The sequence below is a fragment of the Sturnira hondurensis genome, unplaced genomic scaffold, assembly GCF_014824575.4.
Source record: "Sturnira hondurensis isolate 20B ecotype Veracruz unplaced genomic scaffold, ASM1482457v3 Scaffold0000167, whole genome shotgun sequence".
NCBI lineage: Eukaryota > Metazoa > Chordata > Mammalia > Chiroptera > Phyllostomidae > Sturnira > Sturnira hondurensis.
This window is the reverse complement of record NW_028072798.1, coordinates 7961088-7980606: the sequence shown is the minus strand read 5'-3', so window position 1 is coordinate 7980606 and position 19519 is coordinate 7961088. Positions and strand designations below refer to the sequence as shown.

Genomic DNA, 19519 nt, shown 5'->3' with positions numbered 1-19519 from the left:
GACAATGAAGTCACCTACACAAAGTGTTTCTGGAAGCAGCGCCCGTGTCCCCGAGACATTAGCCGCCACATTCTGACTCACTCGGAACTCACAGTCCCAGCTTGCCTTCCATGCCCGGTGTGCCGGGCACCTGTGCGGAGAGGGTGGGAGAGAGAAACCAGTCAGGTATATGTATGTCTTTGGGAATTACTAGTATTCCAAGATTAAAACAATTTTTCCAATAACCACACGCAGCCATATCTTTTTTTTTAAAAAAGAGACATTTTAACATGAGGCAGGTGACCCTGAACGAACGAAGAAGGGAAAGTTTAGAGTGATAGAGCATGCATTTCTGTCGTGTGTACTTAAGGCGGAAAAATGAACCATGTAAGTAAAGGATGGAAACCGACTCTTGAACAGGCTGACTGTGAGTCTTGCCAAAATCCCAGGGGGTGGAGGCCATGGGAGAGGCGACCTTAAATCCTGACCTCGGTCACTAACTGGGTGCCCGCACACCGTTCGGAGTAGGGGGGGGCCAGTCAGGCTGAGTCGTAGTCAAAGACTGTTCGCAGATTTGATCATCTCTCTTTTTTCTCCGTTCTCTGATGCAGGGACGTTCATTTGAAATACAATTGCAGTTACTTGTTTCGGTTTGCTTTTAGCTGCAGAATCCTCCCACCCTCGTGTCTTTCGAGCAAACCTTTTATTTTTGGAGCAGGTGGCACATGAACAGATTTCCAAGAGCAAACTCTATTCACAAAGGCACCCTCAGAAAAGGGGCGCCACCCCCTTCCGTGCCCCCTGCCATCTGTCTCTACCACTCGTGTTCAGCCCACTCCATTTTTTAGGATTCTCTTTCCTGAGCTCATTTGTATAAAGACGAGTAGACACCTGTGCTTTCTTATTTCCTTTCTTCCTTAAGCCAAAGACAGGCAGCTACACCAACACCTTTCTAAAAAGCAGCATCTCCCTCTCATTGTGTATCCGAGTGTGGCCGCAGACGTACACCCTGAATAGTATCGCGTCATCCTGTTCACGGAGATCGTCCACACCCATTTTTTACGCCTGCGTGATACTCCACTGAGCAAACGGGCAACGCCTGACCAACTTCCTTGGAAAAATATTCCCTCTCATTCCTATTGCACCTTGTAGATACTCGATACGTGTTAGGTAAGTTAATGAACTCGGGGGCAGGAAGCTGTTTCGGTGGTGCACCTTGAAGCGTTGGGGCATTTGGAGGCTGGGAAGTGAGCAGTGCGCTGGGCTGAGGTGCACGGCGGTTCAGCAAGCGGAGCGGCCCGGCTGAAACGGAAACGGTGGTGCCCCGTGGGAGAACGGGCTTGCTCCTTCAGACGAGGCCAGAATTACAGTTCCTGTAAAACGGGATTCAATATTGCGTTTCACTGAAATTTAAGTTTCAACATCATGAGCAAAAATGCAGAAAAAAGGAGAATTTAGGTGTGGTAACAGAACTTAACCCTAGATGGTATAATGCTGCTAGATTTTCTATTGTTATTTATTAAAAGTTTGAATTTTTATATTATAGCAAAGCAGATGTAACTGAGTTACTTTTCTAAGTACATGTGACTGGTTTTGTGGTCTTTCGACAGTTTGGCCATGTTTCCAAAAGCTACTGACTTGTTTCTCTCTTTAGGAAGAATGTGTGTGTGTGTGTGTGCTCACCTGTGTACATTGGGGCACAGGCCTTTGCATCCTGGTCACATTTAAAGATGTTGGCCCAGGCCCCGGGATGAGCTTCAGTGAGTCCCTACCGCTGCCCAGTAAGGACCGTCCTGTGGCAGTGACAGACGGACTGCAGGGGTGACCGAGGAACCCGGGCTTCTGTCGCTGTGCAGCACCAACCCTGCGGGGCTCTCAGCTCCCATGTGTGACCCTGGGGTCTGCAGGACTCAGGGGTCCCAGCACAGTGTAGGCTGCTCCCCACTCAGGGCCTCCCCCGGCTGCCGTCACAGTGTGGGCCAGGGCTGGGTCCCATCTGGAGCGGGGCTCCTTCTCCAAGCTCGGGTGGCTGTGGCAGAATTTGGTTCCCGGCAGTTGGGGTTAAGGCCCCTGACCTCGTGCTGTCCCTACAGGCTGCCTGCATTCCCTGACACACGGCCCTTCCATGGTCACGGGCAGCAGTGGACAATCTGTTTTGTGGAGTCTGTCTTGTGCTTCAAGTATTTTTCACCAGGAAGAGAGGGCTGCATCTTTTAAAGACACAGATTAGATCAGGCATGGCCTGATTAGATTATGAATCCTTGAAGTTTGTTGTGTCATATAATGTAATCCAATCAGGGAAGTGACAGGCCATCACATTCTTAGGTCTCCACCACACTGGGCAGGATGGGGTTAAATGAGGGCGTGGGTCATTGGTGGGTCACCTTGGAGCTGTGCCCACCACCGGGGTTATAGAGACATCAGTTAGGGGTCACCGTGTCCACCCAGGCTTGGGGCTGTGCGGCCTAAGTCAGATGTTGGGAAAGGGCGAGAGGCAGAGTGCCGACCCGGGAGCTCAGAACAGAGACTGCTTCCTGTAAACCCAGAACCGGGGTGTCCAAGTGACTCGCGTGTGCTGGTTCCTGGACAGGCCATTGCCCTGCCCCAGGCCAGCCTGTCAGGTGTTTGCCCCTGTCCGGGCTGAGTCACACCCGGTGCCCCTCCATCCTCCCTGTTCTATGTAATTCCTTTTTTAAAATTTTATTTATTTATTTTCAGAGAGAGGGGAAGGGACGAAGAGAGGGAGAGAAACATCAGTGTGTGGTTGCCTCTCATGTGTCCCCAACTGGGGACCTGGCCTGCAACCCAGGCACGTGCCCGACTAGGAATGGAATCAGTGACCCATTGGTTCACAGGCCTGTGCTCAGTCCACGGAGCCAGGGCTATTCCATGTAATTCTGCAGTGCCCACCACATGGGGCGGAGGAAGCCCATGTCTTTCCAGTGCCCAAGACTCGCCTCGTTTGTAAGTTGCCCTAACACGCTCTCCACGGAGGGCTCGAGTTGCCAACGTCTGTGTCCTGCCCACCAGCCCCCAGAAATGCTGCCTGCTGTGGGGAATGGCATCTAGGGCCAGAGACATCCTGGTGACCCCTGGAATGGAGGAACTGGACAGCAGGCAGTTCCCGAGTGCCGGGACCACTTGGGGGTGTGAGAGTGAAGGCCAGGGAGTGCTGTCTGGGGTGCAGAAGGCAGGGTTCATTGCTTCTCAAATCATCATTGTGTTTTGGGTGGGTGTTCTGTGAACATTCCTAAGATGAGAGAGAATGGGAACAAGTGACTTGAAGACATTGACATTGGGGTTTGTAAGGGGTGGGGACACACAGATGAGTGACAGTTTCTGTCTAGTAGATAGTCTGAAACTGGGGTTTCCTTTAAAGTACTCTCTAGTTTCTTCCCAGCGAATACTCTGACTTCTAATCGTAATTCCACTGAAGTTGAGCATCTCCCGTTCGTACACATCAGTACAGACATGCAGAACATGTCTGCGCGTGCTCGCACTTTCGACTGTGAGACCAGATGAAGTGGACCTGACTCCTGGGGTCCCCCTTGGGGTGATGATGTGCTTGCTGTGACATGGGGGTGTGTGTGGAGTCTGCCATCAGCACATCTGTCATAAATTCTAGAGAAAAATGCCCGGTGCTTGTTGCTAACCAACCCTGTGCTTTTTAAAGCCGAGACAAAGGCCAGGATGTAGGCTGGTAAGGACAAGGTCCTGCCACTTTGGAAGTCAGTCCTTTCTAGCCGAGCACCACCTCCTACTGCACTCAGGACGTGTGTTTGTCGACTAGGGCTCATGTCTCTTTGGACATCACTGTGGTTTCTGTGACAGCATTGTAGTTACCCCCCATCTCATAGCCTCTGGCGCAGCTCAGGGACATTTGTGGAACAGGCACACGTGTGAGTGCAGTGGCCCTCCTGACGGATAAGTGTGACCCATTACACAGGTTGCTGTCCCTGGTCTGTGCTGCCTGCAGACATTGTACAGAAGCAGATTTTAGACTCTCTTGCACACTCTAGAAGGTTCAACATCACTTGGCATTTTAACGCCGGCACATGACTGTGTGTCTGTCCTCTGTTCCCACTCAGAGCTGTGACCTGGACCAGCAGAGCATCGTCCATGTTGTGCTGAGACCCGGGAGAGAAGGCCAGGAAATGACCTCCACTGGCAGGGACCGTCCCTGGAGCGCCATGGGGGCCTTTCGGAGGGAACCCGAGAGCTTAACTCGCGTGGACTTCAGTGGCTCTGTCCTCCCGACCGACTCGGTGGGTCTGGCCGTCATTCTGGATGAAGACAGCGGGAATAGCGCCCTGTCGGCCAGACGCGCAGGTGAGCCTGAGCCCCCGCTGTGGGCAGCGGGTACCTGTGGGTAACGCCTCCACCGAGAAGGGCTGTCTGTGCCGCTGTTGGTCACGATGCGCTCCCGTCACCGGGAGGGGACGGTGCCAGGAGGAGAGGATGTGGGTGTCAAACTGGGGCTTTTTGTGTTGAGAGGGAATGTACGGGGTGGAGCCGGCATCGTGACCGTGAGGACAGTGTTTTTGTTGTTGATCGTGGAGCTGGGGTTGGTGGGGACATGTGATGCTTTGCACGGGGGTCAGATACAGGATTTGGGTGCACGTATGTCCAATGTTGTCTTTTTTCCTTCTCTTTCTTGATTAATTAAAAAACACTGTGGTTGATTATGTTTCTGATGATTTAGAGAACTTTTAAAGAGCAGAACAAGAACTTTAGAGGTAATTCCCTCGTTCAGAGGTTCTAGGCCAAAGTGTTACGGCGTCAGTAACACCTTCTGCGTGGAAGCATCTTCCTTCTCTCTGTGCTACAACCCATTTCACAAATGCACAAATGCATTTAGTTTGGCATGGATGGAGGTCCCTTTGTTATATTGACAATATTAGTATGTTTTCTTTGGTCTTTTATTCTCCAGTCTAAAGAGTTGGAGGTTTAATGGGGTGATTTTTGGCATTTACTTCTCTCCGTGTATACTGAGTGGTGTCACAGGAGGTTCTGGGCGAGGACAACTCCCACGGGGTCCAGGGGTCTGGAACCAGCAAGCGGGAGACCTATCCCAATATGAAGAGTCTGTCGAACTCCCTAAATTTAAAAATCACAGTAAAATTGGCCCCCAAGGGGGAGCACTTATTTCCAGGGACAAGGGGAACAGCACAGAGGCATTGAAATGGAGGGGCGGACACATCTGGGGTCTGAGGGTGGAGCTGACGTCCTGGGGGCCAGAGGTGGCCGTGGGAGGGAGCAAGGCTGCCAGTCCTGTGCAGAGGGCACCTAGGAGACAGAAAAACACAGTGGAGAAGTGGGGCACCCATGCAAGAAACAGGGGGATGAAGTAGATCTAACCCTCTGCACTACCTCTGCGGTCCAGAATGAGAAATGAGCATAAACGTCAGACCCGATGTTTCCAGCAGAACGGTAGGCAGGAAAGCGCCCTCGGGGGGCACCCAGGTGGCAGGGCGCTGATGTCCCAGGACAGACAAGCCCCACGGAAGGGGCGTTAACGCTCTAAGTCAAACAGACGCGTTCCTCCTCGAGTGGAGGTGAGCATGTGCTGTAAACAGGAGGGTTCATTCCCCCCGACTGGAGAAAATAAAGTGGCATTTTGAAGCAGAATGTGCAACACATATGTTTTATGTTAATTAAAGCAAAACAGGAAAAAAAAATGAAACCGAAAATGGACATAATAGAGAAAGGCAGCTATTGGATAGAACATAATTTCAGCTGTTGGAACTTAAAAAGTCCTCAGTGGGTGGATAAGAACACAAGTTCAGGGGTGCGGAGGGCACAGTTGGGGAGCTGGGGCGCAGACAGGAGGCCACGGCCCGTGGTGCCACACAGGCTAATTATGAAAACGGTTTTGAGAGACTGGGACTTCGGAATTGGGTGGCAGAGCACACGTGCAGTGGGAAATCTCACACATGATGGAGGACACAGAACAGAAAGGAGAGGCCCTGTCTGAGAGAGTGGCCAGGGGGTTCCGGCTGGGACGAGCTCTGGGACGCACAAGTGCGCAGCCCCAACGAGACCGCCGAGAGAGCCTGCAGCCAGGCTCAGAGGGGTCAGCCCCGTGCACTGTGACAGGACGCCCCAGCCTTCGTTCCCACACAGGTCCTCCGCAGCCCCCACCCCTGCCTCTCATTGCCCTGTTTCTCGCTCTGTGTATTTTGAGGGCCAGGACTGGCCAGTGTACCCAGTGGCCGGCAGGAGTAGCATCCCCATGCTCATCTCACCGCTCTCCCGCCCCAGCAGGCCTGAGCTGGCCTGGTCCCTGCCTGCTGAGCCAGGGACACGTGTCACTGATGTGGCCTCTGGTGGGGCCAGGAGAGAGGAGGTGCTTTACCGATGTTCCCCTTTAAGGCTCAATCCCGAATTAAACTGAAAGCCAAACTGAAATGCCAAGAACCACCCCTTTGTCCTCAGGGCCAGAAGCGTCACATCCTATTTGGAACTCTGGTACCTCTCGGCACTTTCTCATACTCTTCTGCACATGGACGCCGTGCCATTGGGGCCAGGATATTTGTCCAATTTGCTGGAGTTTTCCCTAAGCTCTCCAAAAAAAGTGGTGATGAGTGTTTACTAAATTACTTAAAATCGTAAGTGTAGTAAGCCATTTATCACAATTTCTGTGTATTAAACTGTTAGACAAAAGCTTTATTGAAAATTATTCAGAGAAAATGAGACTGTACCTTTTAAAGATGTCTCGGCATGTTCGGTGCCTGATTGAGTGTAACACTCTGGACAGGGTGACGAGGAATGACCGTGGGCACAAACCCCACGTGTGACGCTGGACCGGGAATCCGCTCCATGGCGAGGGTGGGGTCCAGCAGTCCTCCTGCTGTCGCCCTGAGAAGCCCTTCCTTACAGCAAAGGTTTTAGGAGCTGACAGTGGTGGGTGCCCACATTTCTGACATGCTCCCCACCCCCTGTCAGCTGCCCCAGCCTGCTGCCCTCAGCCAGGAGGGAGGAGGGAGGCAGGCCCGGGGAGGGGCGAACAGACAGGGTGGACCCACCGGGCCGGAGCAGCCTCCTATTCACCAGCTTTACACACTGTGCACCAACAGTGCATTTCATTTGGAGAAAGCAATCCCTGGTTACAAAGGGTTTGAAAACCTTTTCCTTAAAGGGAGAAGCTTAAGAGAAACAACCCCCGTTTCTGTGTTTCCGGGAGGATGTAGGCAGCAGACAGAGATGGGAGGTGTCGCAAGCAGAGACTGGGCTAGGGTAAGAGCATCTAACACCCGTGAAGGGGACTTTCAGGCATTTTTCAGCAAAAAAGACCTCTGGCTAATGGGAGTCAGTGTCGTGGTCACCTCAACAGTCAAACATGCTAAGTATGCTAGTTGCACTTGGGCTGCCGGGCACGTTGTGTAATGATTCACGAAGGGAAGCCAGTGAACCGGAAGGAGCCCTGGAAGTATTCTTCTGAGCAGGGGTCTCAGGCCTCGGTGCCCACCAGAGTCCCCTGGGGGCCTGGCCTGTCAGCCTGGGGTGAAGGCAGAGACCCATGTTTCTGACAGGCTCCCCACCACCTCAAAATACCTGTATCAGAGGAAGGGTATAAATGTCTGCGTTTCCTCTGGGGGTTGGGTTGAAGTAAACACAGTCAGAAACTAGGTCGTTTTGAAGAATCTTATTAGTTCAATCAAAATTTGAGCTTCAACGTCTATGTCACATGGTATATGATTTTTTTCGTAATTTTTTGGTTTTTAAAAATAAAACTTTTGTTAATTTGATCCTGTTCTTTGAAGTCTTACTGACCTAGTTTACTAAGAGAGCATTTTATTAATATTGAAAAATATTCTACTATAAAATAGAAACATGTCTTCTCACTAAAAGAGAGAGATACTTCTGATGAAACATTGCATGTGGAATAAATTATTGAAATATAACCTGAAAACAGAATAGGAAAATGATTAAAATGAGACAAATCTGAAAAAGTGGGAGGTAAACACAGAGAAGAAGATATAAAACCATCTTTGTTCACAGACAACATGACTGTCTGTAGAAAATCTGAAAGGATGGACCAAAAAACACCCCCAAAACACAACTCCTAAACTAATATCAACAGTACAGGATATGAAGTTAATGTACAGAACTCGACTGCTTTTTTATTACCAGCAATGAACGTGTTTAGCATCCCATAAATAAGAAACTTAGATACAACACTAGCAAGTACAGGATTTATATGAGGAAAGGCACATGCATCTGACAAAGGAAATTGAAGAACTGAGTAGATGGAGAGGCATACCATGTCCATGGAGATGACTTGGTACTGTCAAGATGTCAACTTCCCAACTTTGTCTAAACCAGGGGGGTCAACCTGGGGCCCACGGGCTGTGTGGGTGAATGTGGCCCAACACAAAATCAGAAATTTACTTAAAACCTTTTCTTTTTGCTCATCTGTTTTTGTTGGTGTTTATGTATTTAATGTGTGGCCCAAGCCAACTCTTCCCCCAGTGTGGCCCAGACACCAAAAGGTTGGGCACCTCTGAAAACAATTCCAATTAGAATCCCAGCAAGTTATTTGGTGGATATTGATAAATTGTTTATAAGGAGAGGCAAAAGACCAAGAATAGCCATCACAGTATTGAAGGAGCAGAACAAAGTATTTAATGACATCCTGTAAAGCTACAATGATAAAGGCAGTGTTATATTGGCGGAAGAAGAGACCAACAGATGAATGGAATAAGATAGAAAGCCCAGAAATAGACCCACATAAATATGGTTGGCTGCTCTCTGACAAAGGGGCAAAGACAATATGATGGAGAACAGAGTCTTCAACAAACGGTGTGGCAGCAACTGAATATAGACCCAGACTTTACAGTCTTCATGAAATAAACTCAGAGTGGTTTATATATTTAAATATGAAGCACAAACTCTAGAACTCCTAGAATGCCACCTAGAAGGCAACCCAGATGACCATGAGGGTTTTCAGATAGACACCAAAGGCAGGATCCATGAAATAAATAAGTGATAAGTTAGACTTCATTAAATTGAACAATTTCTTCCTGTGAAAGACAATGTCAAGGTTATAAGAAATAAGCCACAAACTGGGAGAAGATATTTGCAAAAGACACATCTGATAAAGGACCATTATTCAAAATATAATGGTTCTTTTACAAAGAACTGGTAAAAATCAACAATAAAATGAATAACCTAATTAAAACATAGGCAAGTGATGATAACAGACACCTCACCAAAGAATATATATTAGTAGAAAATAAGCATATGTCATTCTCAATAGCAGATGTCATTAGGGAATTGCCAATTTAAACATAAGATACCACTACCCACCTATCAGAATGGCCAAAATCAAAAACACAGACAATACCAAATGCTGACAAGGATCTGGAGCAACAGGAAGTCTCATGCAATGCTGGTGGGAATGCAAAATGCTGCAGCCACTTTGAAAGACAGTTGAACAGTTTCTTATAAAACTAAATCTACTCTTAGCATACAATACAGTAATCATGCTCCTTGGTGTTTCCTCCAATGAGTTGAAAATGCACGTCTACAAAATTATCTGTACACAGACATTTATAGCAGCTCTGTTCATAATTGTCAGAACTTGGAAGCAGCCACACTGTCCTTCAGAAGGTGAGCAGATGAGCAGTGGTCCATCCAGACAACACAACCGCATTCAGTGCTAAAAACAAACGAACCATCAAACCGTGAAAAGACCTGGAGGAGACTTAAGAGCGTGTTGGTCAGGGAAGGAAGGCAGCCTGAGAAGGCCTTACCACGGGATTCCAACCACCGATGTTCTTGGAAAGAGAACCATGGAGACAGTAAAAAATCAGCAGTTGCCAGGGATCAAGCCGGGAGGAAAGGATAAATAGTCAGAGCCCAGAGGCATTTTTAGGACAAAAATACAGTTCTGTGGGATACTGTAATAGTGGGTACATGGCATCATACACTTTGTAGACTACAGGCGTGAGTGACAGTGTGTCAGTGTGGGTTGATGGGCTAGACTCCTTCACAATGTACAGTCAGTACCTCCCTGGTGTGGGGTTGGATCGTGGAGCAGGGGGTGCGTTTGGTGCTGCAGAGGGTCTGGGTGCCCACGGTGCTTTCCGCACCGAACCTCAAACTGTTCTGCTCTGAACCTCAAACTGCTCTGATAAATAAAGGCTATTAAAAATAAATGAAGTTGCTCCTCAGGCTTGAGCTCTGAATACACGTTATAAATACATCACGATTATTAGCGAATATGTTCTTATCAGCTTTTTTTTTTTGCCAGTGGTTGAATGTAGTATAAGACAAAAAATATTCTAGGATTATAAATTAGTTAACACCTGCCAAATACAAATCAGTCATGGAGGCCGACTAATGAAATAAAATGATCAACTTCAGACTTAATTCTGCTTTTGCCCAAAACCACATCTCAAGTACTTGCAAATGTGTATTATACATGCTAATAACTTGAAGCCAGAGGGTGTGCATTTCCTGGTGTACTGGATAGACTGAAGGAGCATTTCTTGTGTAAACCTTCCCTGAAACGACAAAATTTTGGCAGTCATATTAGAGCAACTTAAATTTGCTATCACATCCAATTATGAAAAATACATAATGATGCTGCCAAGAACTTCATTTTTCTCTAACAAGGACATTTTTGCTTTACCATGCCCTTTCAGTAGAAGTGAGGACGCAGAGGGCAGTCTTGCACAGAAGTGGGGATTTTGCCAGCCTGACCTGTTTAGGGGTGCCTGGCTGAGGGAGGGGGAGGAGTCCTCCATTCTGTTCCCAGAAGCCTGAGCGCTCTTCCAAGGGCAGAACCGGTGCCCCTCCCTCTCTGTGGCCTGGTGTGTGTCCTGCTGTACAGTTCATCATAATGTTTCTGCTTTCCACGTGAAGGTGTGCTTGTCCACGGTGGCTGAGTCACGAGTCACATATGCTTTGTACATTCGCCACCAGGACACGAGTGGTGCCGCACGCAGCATCGCACCACCAGTGAGTTTGACGCCACAGGCGCAGCATGGCCCTGAAACCCCCCCCCCACTCTTGCGTATGGCACGTGGCTGGGAGTGGTTAATGGCTGCACGTGGACAGCATAGCACCCCACGCCATGGGGTGGGGTGCACAATACAAGCAGCCATTCTAACCCGACAGAAGTCAGAATCAAAAGGCAGGTGTCTGAGACCATCAGGCTCTCTACACAGCAGGGTGGGTGTCAGGATGGTGGTCCCTTGTTTGTTGTTATCAGCTCATCTTCTGAGCATTCTTTATCACTGTTATTATTATTATTGCAGTAAAAGGCACACAACCTAAAACCAGCACAGCTGTTCCTAAGAGTAGCAGTCAGTGGTGTGAAGGGCGTTGGCACTTTTCATCTTGCAGAAAAGCGACTCTGTGTGCATCAAACAGCTCCCCCTCCCATGCCCTCCCCCCAGCCCCTGGAGGTCACCCCTCCACTTGCTCTCTGTCTCAGTGGGTCTGCCAACGGCAGGTATCTCACATGAAAGGGCTCACACTGTGTTTGTACCCTCGCTCGTGGCTGGCTGATTTCATTTGGCATGATGTCTTCAAGGTCTCTCCACGTGGTAGCCTGTGTCAGACTTGGGAGAACTTCTGCCCTGGCTGGTGTGGCTCAGTGGCTTGAGTGTCGGCCTGCAAACTGAAAGGTTGGCTGCTCAATTCCCAGTCAAAGCACATGCCTGGGTTGCAGGCCAGGTCCCCGCTTAGGGGCATGCAAGAGGCAACCAATCAATGTATCTCTCACACATTGAAGTTTCTTTCCCTCTTTTTCTCCTTCTCTTCCTCTCTCTCTAAACATAAATAAATAAATCTTTAAAAAAAGAGCTTGGGCGAACTTCTTATGTACCATAACAGGCAGGGGGGACCTGGATCCGCCCTCAGTTAGCTCCCCATGTGAAAGGTGTATGTGCATGCATTAAAGCGAGTGCGTTCTGGGGACTTGGAGGAGAGAGAGACTGAGGAAGTGCCCTCCATGGGCTTTGAAAGGCAGGAAGAATTTGCTCGTGGTGTGAGGTGGGGGCTTTGGAGGGAGAGGCAGGTGGGTGGTAGCCTCAGAGAGGGGATGGTCCTATGGACGTCAGGCAGTGAGGGTGGGGCAGGGCCCTGTTGTTTGGGCAACCCCCCGAACCCCAACTTCCAGTGACCTGGCAACCCTACATGGCAGCCCTTTCTCCTCTCTTCTTTAGGAAAATGCCCCCGTGTCCTGTGTTCTTTTTCTTAAACATTTGGAGACGGAGTGAAGACATGCAGTCAAGTAAAGCAGGAAACCTTCATCATTTTCTGTTCTGTGTGACCAAGAACATGGGGGGAGAAGCCCAGGTGCTACATAAACAAGCAGTTTAGCTCTGGATGGCTCTGGGTGTAGGGGCGAGTCCTGCCAGGCATGGGAGCGCAGCTTGTGCGCCTGCTCTCCCTCCCTCCGCACTTTGCTTCTGGCCTCCCTGGTGCTCTCCAGACGTTGGCAGGAAGTGTTCTGTTTCTGTGTGGTCAGTTGTTTGAAAACATGTGCAGTTGAACTTGCACAGTGGGGAGGGTGACAGGAAACAACAGTGTCGGTTGTTGAATGAAGGGTGTGGTGATTAAAAGGGAGGGAGAAGTGTGTGGGGCCTCTGCCCGCAGCCACCCCCCCCACACACACACCCAGCCACCATGGTTGAGAATAAGTCTACAAAGACAAGATCTGCTTGGGGAGGAAAGGTGGCCGATCTCTCAAAGGAGAAGGGCCCAGAGCCTGTTCCTCAATGGGCTTTTACTGGGTTCATTTTGCACAGGAATACAAGTAAAGCCATCAATCATTGTCTGGCAATAAGGATAAAACAATAGATAACAAAGAACTCTGAGTCAGGGTTCTCTGTTGACTCTCTTTGACTCTGAGTCAAAGAACTCTATTTTGAGTCAGGGTCAGATAGCTAAAAAGCCATAAAACTTTGAGGAACAAACTTACTTCTTGCTTGGACCCTTATTTAATTCAGAGCATTCTAAACAAAGCAGGTTTCGCAGGATTTACATATTCTTTCTTAGGCCTGATCACCTGGGGAACCCACCCTTTCCAGCATAGGGCGGTACCCACCACCAGCACTGTTGCAAGATGAAGTCAGGCAAGGGTAGTAAGGCAGCCAAAAGATTGGAGACTTCTCACAAACAGAATGAGGACTCAGGCTCTGTCATAGCTGAGGGATGAGGGTCCATCACCCCCTCTTGCTGTAGCCCCCCAATTCCTTCCTTGGGGCCTCCGTGTGATTGTGCCTGTCTTAGGTCATCCCCCCTTGGGGAATCTTACCCATCATTGGCTAACTGATCAAGCCTTGGGGGCCAGTTATGGAGGAAGGAGCAGAAGCAGCGCTCCTGCCAGGGAGATAAGCTTTGTCTCCTTAGCGGCTTATGGTCTGAAGGTCACTCTCTCAGCCTTAGCCGTGGGAGGTTATAGCTCCTGACACCAGACAGGGTGGTTCCCAACAGAGAGGTAGTGTCCTGGACTGTGTGTGACCCCAGGTGACTGTGGGCTCCTCTCTCGAAAGGCCTGCTTGACTCGTGTGCCCCGTGGTCCCTCTCCTGGGGTCCTACTGCCACACAAACTAAAGCCTTTCCTTGGTTCCCTTTTCAAGCCCCGGGGGCTGTGGGAGGACACAGGATCTGCACTTGACTGGAGCGTGGGGGCCGAGGCGGAGCCTCGGAGGCGCCGAGGCCAGTCCTGGGGCAGGTGGGAGCTGCATGGATTCCTTTGTCTTGATTTGGCTGGAAGGAATACCAAGAACAAATTACCAAGTTTTTGATAGGAATTGACTGCCTTTCAATAAGCTCTTAAAACTTTCTAAGTTTATTTTGAATGAAGACTGATGGAAATTTTGTAACTTGTATTGAAGGTGTTATTCTGTGTGAATTGCAGCTCCCAATAAATTTGCACACAATGCAGGAATCTTTGTTTCATTTCACCTATGTAGTGAAAAGAGGGATTAGCAAAGCGTCCGCTCTGTACAAGACATTGAAATCCCCAAGAGTAGTGAACGAACTACCAGGACCCTCTTTTTAAAGTCGCTTCCCAGGCAATCCCATGGACTCAGGCACGGCCACTACAATGGTGGAGCTGTAGTTGATTTCCCAAATGATGCCCCCCACAGCTCTGTGAGATCTTGAGACCTCTTGCCCCACCCCCAAAGATGAAGTCAAACAGTTGGGTGGGTGTTAGAGGTGCGTGATTGCACACCGCTGCTTCTGTGAGTGCAGTAACGCTCTGTTCTGTGCGTGGTGCTCAAAGTGATCAGCAACTCAGTTCATCAGCGGAGCTGTAATTTCCCTGTGGTAGAAAGGGAATCAGGTGATGCTCATCTGTCTGGTGCGTGACATGAAAATCCCTTGAGCCGGGGGCAGTGTTTTATATCCCAAGCACATAGCAGAGTGCCGGGTGTGCAGCAGGAGCTTAGCTGACCCTTGCTGCCGCTGGGAAATGTGAAAAGTACCTGAGAAAAGCTGCCAGGCATGTGTTCCCAGGCCTCGGGCCCACAGAGCCCCCCAGGTGGGGAGGATTTTCTCTACTAGTAAGTGTTTCGTTCCAGTTAACAATGTTAGCATAGCTGCCCTGTTTCAGATATGTCAACTTATTCTGGTAAAGTAGTACCACAGCTTTAATTCTTTTGCTGAATGCATTCTCTTTATGTTAATAAGAAATACTATCTCTCGATAAAGTATAACCCATCCTTGGTGATAGGAGGTGCCAGTCCTTTCGAGTCGGCGTATGACTGCACATTCCCACCACTTGCTGCTCAGGACACAGACGGTTAGGTCGCAGACTTTTGTCACCAGGAGCCCTCTGTCATTAGCTCAGCAACCTGGTGTTCCTAAGACTTGCTTTCCCCTAGCCTTTTAAATGGCAGTTTCCATAGCTGTTCTTCACTTTTGGACGCCTTGACACATAGTTTTTCTTGTTTGTGTGAGGAGAGAACCCGGTTTGCCCTTTTCATGCAGTGAATGCTCTAGATTCACTGTACGCAGCGGGGCTGTGAGCACTGGTGGCTGGCAGGGGCAGTGCACGTGCCGGGGGACAGGGGCCTCCCAGGGAGTGTGTCAGCTCACCCTGCCACCACAGTCCCTGGCGCAGTGCAGCACCTGTCAGTAGAGACTGCACAGTCCACGCCGAGCAAATGAAAACAACATTTATTCACACGTGGTCTCTCTGAGCTTCTATGTGGTGGGAGAAGTTCAGATTCCTGAAGCAGGGTTTAGTTCTCCCCTCAGACACAAACAGATGACCTTTTGACAGTCACCGTTTCAGGGCACTCTGGCTTCGAAATGCTCTGCTCCAACAGCTAAACCTCACCCCCAGTTCCCACTGCGCAAACGCACACTCCGGATCGTGCTGCGCCTTCTGCGGTGTGATTCAGGTGCAGTGATGTCATTCACCACCATCTTATTTTTGCCAGACAATCATGAATTATTTTACTTATCTTTCAATCACAGTTTACACTCAGTATTACTTTGTATTGGTTTCAGGTGTAGAGCATAGTCATTAGATAATCATATACTTTACAAACAGGTTCCCCCAATATTTCCAGTACCCACTCGGCACCAAGCACAGTGTAACATTATTGACTGTATTCCCTTTGCTGCGCTTTACATCCCGTGCCTGTTCTGCAACAACCAGTCCGTACTTCTCAGTCCCTTCACCTTTCACCCACCCTCCCCTCTGGCTACCATTGGCTTGTTCTCTGTATCTAAGAATCTGTTCCTCTTTTGTTCATTTCTTTTGCTCTTTCAGTTCCACATATAAGTGAAATCATATGGTATTTGTCTTTCTTTGACTGATTTATCTCATTTACCCTAATACCCTCTAAGTTTATTCGTGGTGTTTCAAGTGGCAATATCCCACTGTTTTTCATGGCCAACTAGTACTCTGCTGTGGCTCTGGGCCACAACATTTTATCCGCTTGTCTATCCATGGAGTGCTGCTGTCTTTGAATTACAATGTCCTACACATTGCTTATTTTCTGTATCATTAAAATTCAATTTATGACAGTTCTAAAAATAATCAAATAAGCTTTCTTCCCTCTTTTACAACCTTATTTCTTCTGTGGTCCTATTTATGTATCATAGAATTTTCTTCTGTTCAAACTAAAAGGTAATTGCTTTAGAACTTTACAGTCCCACAAGAGGAGGTGCAATTTCTACCTTTTGATTTAATAGTTCTACTTCTAAAAGTAGAGTTATAATATAAAAAATTATAGCACCAGGTTAGAGCACTGTCCTGATACACCAGGGTTGTGGGTTCCATGTTTGGTCAGGCCCCTACAAGAAGCAACCAGTGAATGTATAAATAAGTAGGACAACAAAGAGGTGTTTCTCTGTCTCTCTCTCAAATCAATAAATAAAATTTTAAAAACTATTAAAAAATTAAAAAAGGATGTGTTCAAGGAATTAGCCAAAAAGATGTTCAACACAGCATTATTGGCAAAACAGAAGTCCAGTGATGGGGACTGATTAAATAAATGTTTGGCAGCTTCATAAAGTGGGATGTCATATAACCACTGAAGATGACCTTGTGGAGTGATATTTAATGTCACAGTAAGATGCTATTATCAGAAAGGTGGGTTCCAGAATAAACGTCCTCCATAAGTTCTGCTGCAAGCTAACCAAGTGGCCCTAGTATTTGAGGACATTTTTCTGTGCAGAGTAATTCCAGATGTTACTTGAAGAAGGGATTCCAAAGTCAGAATATTCACCATCTTGCAAGTCCTGACTGACTCTGGCGACGGATGTAAGTAGATGAAAGCAGGCAGAGAGATGCACTGTGAGGGCAGGCTGACGCCACTGCTCCGTCTTAGGGCCACTCACCGTGGGACCGACCGTTGTCCCCTGCCATTGGTGTGCTGCTGGACCTTTGACGGCTCTCTTGTGCCATTCTCTGTCCTTTTGTATAAAATTTTCAAAGTGGCTGTTAAAGAAACAGCCCCCACCAGCGTGTGTGTGTAAAGTGAGGCAGCGTCAGAATAAGATTGCTGGATTAGGGGCAGCAGGGCTGTAAACCGTGCTCTTGGGGCTGCTTGTCCCGCTGGACGGGAGCTCCAGCCCGTGGGAATGGAACTCTGCTGGCAGGTGCCCAGCCTGCTCCCCTGTGGGGCACTCCAGACACAGCCGACGTGGGTGAAGGCTGTTCCCACCCGTGAGGGTGAGCTGTTGAACCTGGTGAAGTGGCGGTTACTCTCAAACCTCACTCTCCATGTGTGTCCTTTGTCACGTGACTTGCTTGATTGTATTCTGGTGGCATGAGAGCAAGTTCTTGTTGAACCTCTGCAAACAACCATGTCACCATGAAAAGTAAAGAGTCTCAGTAAAAGTACATGTCTCTTAATTCTGAAGGCCAGTGGAAATCAGATAGAATTTAGAAATGTTTCAGATCGGTAAACAGAGGCAGAGTCTACCAGAGTGATGGTGAGATAGGTAGGTGAAAAGAAAAAACATCTTCATGTACCCATTCAAAATAGAACTTAAACAGCAATACCGGAATATTCAGAACAAATACCTCTCATTAAATTTCCCTCATCCCTCCACTGTGCTCATGTGGTCAATGCGTCTTCGGCTAGACCTTGGGTTGGTGGTCTGCTGTCGTGAAGGGCATGGGTTTCCAGGGCATCGGCGGGTTCTGGGCATCCCGATGCATCTCTCCGCTGGCACAGTCTGAGCCACGCCGCACAGACGTCAGCCTGAGGCCTGTTCTGTCGGGTGTCTGTGGTCCGGAGCACCTGTAACCATCCTTTCCCGGAGACCTAAGACCATTCCTCCATGGCAAAGACAGGAGCGTGGCCCATGGCTTACACAGAGCTTTCAGGCCAGCTGCAGATGCGAGGCAGAAACCAGTTCCATAAAAGTAAATGTCTGGTTGATGGTTACGGCAACCATGAATAGCAGAACGGGGTGAGTACAGCCCCCTGTGTGATAAGGTGCACAATTATCTCATAAGGGTTTGATCAGCACTTCCCCTGAAGGTAAGAGTGTGTGTGGGCGATGAGGGCTTTGGCTACTCTCCGTGGCCCTCCTCTGTGAAAGATTCATGCAGATGATGTTTTATCTGCACACCCTGGAGCTGGAGAGGCCGAGAGAGCCTTCTGGTCCCACAGCCCAGTCCCTGGCTCCCCGGTTGTGCTGAAGCCAGCACATGTGAAACACACCCAGCCAACCCATTGATTCCAGACCCTCTCCCAGGACCTTCTGGGAGATTCAAGGATGTTTTAAAGTGAAAAGTAAATCTTGAATTTATTCTCTTAAGTTTCCATTAAAATCAAAATTTAGATCTGATTTTTGGAAGGCCAAGATCAAAGGAACTGCCAGAGATTTGATCTCGAGTTCAAGTCCCAGGCGCCGGGGAAACAATGCAGGGTTACTCATCGAGTCAGAGTGACAAGAACATATTTTCAAAGAATGTAGCTGGGTGAGATGATTAAAGGCAACCAACCTGAGGTCATTCACAAATGAGGACACTTTGAAGCTGAGCTGATTCCGGAGGAAGTGGAGTGGCTGCTGCCAGGGCAGACACACAGACACGCAGACACACAGACGCACAGACACACAGATGGAAGGAATGCTTTACTGCGCCTCACGGAGTGTTCTGGGCTGATTTTACCCACTCAACAGAGAAAAGGCAACTCTAATTTTGCATTAACATAATATTCAGTGACTTAGGTTTTATGAGCTTCTTTTTTCTCTTAACTTATCTTGCAAATAAGCTTATGAAAGCTAGTAAGCTTTGCACTGATTCCAACATGTTTTATAGCTTCTTCTCAGACACGGGCGTCATAGACAAAGGCAAGTAGAATCTGCCTCCTTCCAGCTTTCTGCAGCTTGCCGTGGGCTTTCAAGTTTGTCCCCCACTGTGTTTGTTTTTATATTCTGGAGAAAATATAAAAACTCTGTTTAGAGAAAATCCTACTCTCTTCTTCCCTTAAAAAGAGAAACTTATCTCATTGCCTTGGGTAAACAGCTATATTTTTCTGTTATTATTCCTTCTAAAGCAGTCTCAATTACCCAAACTGATTATAATTTTTAACCAAAAAGCAACCTCTACAGAGAAAACTGGGAGGCAGAAAACTGTGTCATACACACTCGCAAAGGTCATGAATGCACATTACGTAATTTTCTATGGGCCAAGGTTCTAAACTAGCAGAAATAAAACATTTCATTAAAAAAACCAAAACATAGCCATTCTGTACCATTTGGAACTAAAGAACAAGTATGTAAACTTAAAATTACATTTATTTCTCAATGCTTTTTTATTTGGTCACAATAGAAATTATCCAATGATTAGTCATTAAATAGCCAGATTTTATGGTAATCCAGATTTTGAAAGTTATATAAGGACCCGAGAACTTGTATTTTGGCTGACACACTAAAACTCTCCAGAATTGTGATTCCATCTAATAAAAACGAATGTGTATGCTTCATCAGCTAAGTATCGTGTGTGTGTAACCTTAGATTCCTTCACCAGTCAGCCAATCTGAGAGGCGTGGGACGCTGCCACAGATCCCTCCCTTCACGGGAAATCCGACCCGGTTCTTTTATAAAA

The 19519-nt window shown here is 48.1% G+C and overlaps 1 protein-coding gene across 1 annotated transcript in view; it reads left to right on the top strand.

The window, feature by feature from the left end:
* The window catches only part of PRKN (parkin RBR E3 ubiquitin protein ligase), an 851421-nt gene that overhangs the window by 284624 nt on the left and 547278 nt on the right, over positions 1–19519 (top strand). The window contains exon 3 of the mRNA XM_037059502.1: positions 4068–4308. Within this exon, the coding sequence (XP_036915397.1) occupies positions 4068–4308 (241 nt within the window). The remainder of the gene's footprint in view (positions 1–4067; positions 4309–19519) is intronic.